Here is a 5424-nt window from a genome sequence, read left to right on the forward strand (position 1 = left end):
CTAGTAGGTGATTTCTGATCATTTCTCTTGATACTTCCAGCAAATTGTAGTTGAATTCTCCTTTCATCAACATCGTTATGGCGACGATTCTTCTTCGCGTTATCTCCGTGTCCATAGCTGGGAATGTTTTCATCATACAGTTTTTACAGTAGGCCGTTTGTGTAATTAAGGGAACTGGTAAGGACCACGTTTCCTGTTCTTCTTCGTTGTTGATTACACTTACTGTCTTACAGTTGGCGGCCATTTCACTGTCTGACGACGATGGGTCTAAGTCACTTTCTATTTTACTGTAGTAGTAACCCACTTTACTCGATGATGTTTCTTCTTCTTCCGTTTCTGATGGTGATATAGAACTTTTCTCTTGTATAAATTCACAATCGCTTTCACTATTGCTGTATCTTTTCTTTTGCATAAATTCACAATCACTGTCACTTTTGCTGTATCTTGTTACGTCTTCTTCCATACTTATATTCCGTGATATCTGCATACTTTCACTTGCGTTCGCACTAATTTGTATATCACTTTTAACTTCATTACCCATTAGATTAGCTAAGAGTTCGTCTTCCCAGTCGTTTCCTGTTGGTAGCGTTTCACTTATTTCCAATTGCGGAGTATCTTCTTCAATCCAAGTCATCAAGATTTCATAACTCCAGTCAACATTTGTTAGTTCTACGTTTTTCTTGGTTGGGTCCATTTTTTTTTTTTTTTTTTTTTATGTATCTTTCCGTGGAAGGTTGGTAATACAACGAAAAAGTTTTTTTCTTGCTTGTTTGTCTGTTATATAGTTGGAGTACCTACCCCCTAACATGCTCAAGGCTGCTTACGATTATCTACTAAAGAAATCTACTTTGAATGTCAATGTTTTTTTTTGTTTTTTTATGTCCTTTGTCTTTTAACTGTCTGAGTCTAGTCTGAGAAGTTTTTCTACAGTATATGTGAATGTTTTCTTTAATTGATCCCTCCTTTTTGCAAACAAAAACTTTTTATGTAAATGTTAGATTTTAACGACTCCTCCTTATAAGGAGTTTCAGTCTCGTACGCGATTTCTCTCTTTTGTAAAATGGACTTTGGAATGTTATTTCTTCCCCCCTCTTTTATTGTTTTATTATTTTTTATTATTGTTATATATTTTTTTTTTATTAAGATTGCGTCAAGGCGATCAAAGTAGTCTGGTGTAGCGTCTTCTTTGTTCTTCAGTTGTCGCTTGACTGTCTTTGCCGTTTGTTTTTGAATCCCCATTTTCCGTCATCATGTATACGTTGGATTTCGTTTCTCAGCATCTTGCTGAAATTAGAATGGCTTTTTCGCTTTTCCACCCGTTGATCTTCCAAAATCCGTGTTGTGAATTTCGTCGCTTCACGACTGCCGATGTGCAGTTGTTCGATGAGTTGTTCAACACGGTTCGGAGTGGTGTATCCTTTCCCGTTGCTCCCGTATCCGTGGTGCAACCTGTTTGGTGTAACGATTTCTACTACAAGTAAGTCCGTTTTTTTCGTTTGTGTTATCCTTTTCTTGTTTGTCGGGATTCTTTTCTTGTTTTGTTATTTTTTGTTCTATTTTCTTTTTAGTTATTATTATTATTATTATTAAAATTTTTTTTTTTATTATTATAGTGAATATCCTGGCTACGCCCGACTTCGCGATGTTCTTCCACTGCTGCACGCACGGTTCTTGTGGTGGGCAGAATCCGGGGATGATATTTATCATCCTTCAGCTTCGGTTTCTAATTTTTATCCGGAGTTGACGTATGCCGATATACAAATACGACTTGAGCACCGCCAAGTCCGATTGGCTGTTTTGAATCATTTGAGTGATTCTGCTGAGGAAGATTGATTTGCTTTTCCGTCGGTGTACTCTATTTTTCACTATGGTTTTGTTTTTGTATTTTGTTTTTGTTTTTTGTTTTTGTTTTCGGTTTTGTTTTTGTTTTAACTACTGATTGGAAATAAAATCCTTTTCTACATCTACGATTTTTGGTTGTTTTTTTTTGTTTTTTTAAGTACGGATTGGAAATAAAATCCTTTCCTACATCTATGATTCTTTTTGTTTTTGTTTGTTGTTTTTTTTTTTTTTTTAAGTACGGATTGGAAATAAAATCCTTTACTACATCTATGATTCTTTTTGTTTTTGTTTGTTGTTTTTTTTTTTTTTTTTAAGTACGGATTGGAAATAAAATCCTTTACTACATCTATGATTCTTTTTGTTTTTGTTTGTTGTTTTTTTTTTTTTTTTTAAGTACGGATTGGAAATAAAATCCTTTACTACATCTATGATTCTTTTTGTTTTTGTTTGTTGTTTTTTTTTTTTTTTTTTATCGTTATTTGTTAATTGTGCGTTTTAAATGGTCTTCTGGAGTACATCTGCATAGATCCTCCCACACCATTCCGTAGCCAACGACATAGCTGCAGGTCGTGTGACTTCCCGTACATTCCTTGTTTTGCTCGTTTTCCCATTTGAATTCTTCGATAGGATACATTTTTCCTTTCTTTGGTGCACTCGGTGTGTTTATCAACATAAGGGTTTCTTTTGGTGTTTCTGTCGCTGACGTCATTAAAGGTGCAAATTCCCTAATGAACGGTTTTTCATTTGCTCCTCCAGCGCTGTAGATGGGTTCTGGTATCATTGAATCCATTTCTTGACCATCACTTTCGCTCACGTTACGTGATTGCTTGCGTCGTCTGAAGCTTTCCTTAATCCGTGGAATAGGAAAACAGGCAATAAAAATTCTTAGACAGATGAGAAATAGGATGAATCCTATCGCTGAGAGAGCCATAATTTTTAATGTGTCAAACCAGGAAAACATGTTTCCGATTTGATTGTCCTGCTCTTCTGTTACTAGGATGTCAGGTAACTCTTTGCCTTCTCCTTCATTAATTCGTCCCACCAGGTCATTTAAGATGTTTAGCTGTTCCATTTCCATGGTTCCATGAGCTGGATGGTTCCTTAATCCATAGTCGAAACTGTTTAAGTGCAGTTCTTCGAATTCTGCAATTAAATCCAGATTTGAAGTATGTATGGTCGCCTCTTGTTTAATCCAGTCTCCTGCTGTGGCGTTATGTTGCCACGTATGAGGATATCCGTTGATGTTTATCAATTGGGATTTCCAAAAGCACTCCGAATACGGATGAATAGACCATCCGTCGAGTCCGATCGTACAGTTGTTTTTTCCGTAAACAAAAAATGGCTGGAACCCACACTTGGTCTCTTTTGCTGATAGTGATATCCTTTTTGGGTCGCATTGTTGCAATGTCATGGCTTGACCAAAACCATATATCCTTGTACACATTGGAAGTCCGAGTGCGGCGGCTGCAAGCAATCCATTTGTTTGGGCTAAGATTATGGCTTGCGTTCGTTTTATCTTTGATAACTGGCAGTAAACATCCCGAATTTCTTTTGCCAATTTATTGTCGTGTTCAGTTTCAATACTGATTTTGTATTGCTCGTGCATTTTTCCAAGCTCGTATTTTATCAAGTCACTTAGCTCCTCAGTGGATTTTGGTAGACCGTTACTTGTATTAGCGTCATTTAGCGGTCGATAGTTATCTACTACAAGTTCGTGTGCTGTATTTTCTTTTTGTTGTGTTGAAGCCTTTAATTGATCATTTGAATTTTTGTCTTGAAATTCTGACTTATCTCGGGTTGTATTGTGTTGTCTCTCAATTTTTTCTATATCTTCTTTTTCGTTATCCCTTGATTTTGTTATTTCAGTGGTTGTTGTTTCGCTTGGCTGTTCTCTTATTTGACTTGGTGTAAGATATTTTAGGTTTATAGTTGGCTCGGTGGACGAGATAATTTCAGCTTGGTTAGATTTTGGTTTTATTGTGTCTGTCGTTGTTGTTTCTGTAAAAACTTTTTCTGTAGTTGTAGATGACTGTGTCGTGATAGTCGTTTTGAGTGATGTACTAGTTAATGTTGTTGATGCGGTTGTTGATGTTATTGTTGGTAATTTCTCTGCTTCTGTTGATATTGTCGTAGATTTTGATGTTGTAGTTGATTTGGGTGTAGAGGCTGGTATTTGTGTGGTAGTGGTTGTTTTTAGTGTGGTAGTATTTGGCTTTTGAATGACGGTGGTCGGTTTTTGTGTGGTAGTGGTTGATTTTTGTGTGGTTGTGGTTGGTTTTTGTGTGGTTGTGGTCGGATTTTTTGTGGTTGTTGTCGGCTTTTTTGTGGTAGTAGTTGATTTTGTTGTTGTTGTTCTGAAGGTTGTTGTCGGTTTTGTTGTGGTTGTAGTCGGCCTAATCGTTGTTGTTGTTGTTTCTGTCTTCGCACTTGTTGTTACCTTGGCTGCAATGGAAGGTATGACTGATTTATCTGTTGTAGCAGTCATGGATGTTGCTGACTTTGTCGTTATGGTCGAATTTTTAGTTATTCCTTCCGTTGCGTTTGTTTTATAGTTAATCTCCTTTGGATCACGATGGTTTAATGGTGGCAAGATTGGTAGATTTTTTCCAAATAAGGCGTGTTGCGTATGTAGAGATATTATTGCTGCTGCCGTCAATGTTCTAGGTTGATGTGGATTCCGGTACTCGAAGCTAAAATGTTGTTTTTGGCTTGTTCCATGACAGTGTCCCAACGATAATTTGTCGACCCGTCTTGTTAGGCATTTCCGGTCCGGAGCGCCTGAATGAAGTCCTGTTCTATCACTGGCCATTAATTGTCCTGTGTGATCGAATGTTCCCCAGATGGAACTTTTATCTGAACATTCGTGCAGGATGAGCATCGTTGTGTTCGCTTTAATGCAGTTGTTTGTGTTAAATGGTCTTATCGTGAAGTCGGAGTAATATTCGAAGGCTTGGCCCTTGCTAGATGCTTCGCTACAGTTAGCCACGGTTGTTTGTGATTGCACCAAGGGGTCATTACTTGTTAATAATTTTTGTAGGCTTGTTTGACATTTGATCCAGTTAGGATCGCATGCTTCGAGTGTTATTGGTTTGTTAACGCCATTGTGTGTTAAACATTTTTCATCGGGTGACTTACCATGTTTCATTAGTCCCCATCCTATCATGTCCCATATGATGTTTCCTCTCCCATGGTTCCGCTTCAATAATCCTCCGAAAATTGGTGAACTGACGGTCGTTGTTACTGATGTCCTCTGTTCCAACTGGATTTCTTCGAATTCGTCAATGGATGCATCTGGGAAATTATCCAACACATCCGGGTTTGTTGTTAGGATTTCGATAACCCATTGTTGACTTTCACTAATTGTCCCCTGTCTACTGCATGTTTTTAGTGTTGCCAATCTAACTCGCCCCTCTTCTTCATCATGTAAAGTGATGCATAGGCCTGTTTCAGAGAAATCCATTGGTAGTTAGTTAAATCCAGTATCCACCTTGATGTGTTTTCGGTGCAATTTTCTGCCATAATTTGATTGTTTTTATTTGCCACGATGCAGATGTTAGTGTTGATAAGCCTTATGCTGTGATC

The 5424-nt window shown here is 37.6% G+C and overlaps 1 protein-coding gene across 1 annotated transcript; it reads right to left on the reverse strand.

The window, feature by feature from the left end:
• Nucleotides 1-2282: 2282 nt before the first annotated feature.
• On the reverse strand, nt 2283-5302 carry LOC123474480. The gene has a single exon (XM_045176693.1). It carries the CDS (start codon nt 5300-5302, stop codon nt 2318-2320), a length of 2985 nt encoding a protein of 994 aa, XP_045032628.1. The 3' UTR covers nt 2283-2317.
• Between the last annotated feature and the right edge of the window lie 122 nt (nt 5303-5424).

Source organism: Daphnia magna, linkage group LG7, assembly GCF_020631705.1.
Source record: "Daphnia magna isolate NIES linkage group LG7, ASM2063170v1.1, whole genome shotgun sequence".
Taxonomy (NCBI): Eukaryota; Metazoa; Arthropoda; class Branchiopoda; order Diplostraca; family Daphniidae; genus Daphnia; species Daphnia magna.

Excerpts from the sequence above, each read along its gene's own strand:
- LOC123474480 (XM_045176693.1), bottom strand. The coding sequence starts at position 5,302 with ATGGATTTCTCTGAAACAGGCCTATGCATCACTTTACATGATGAAGAA.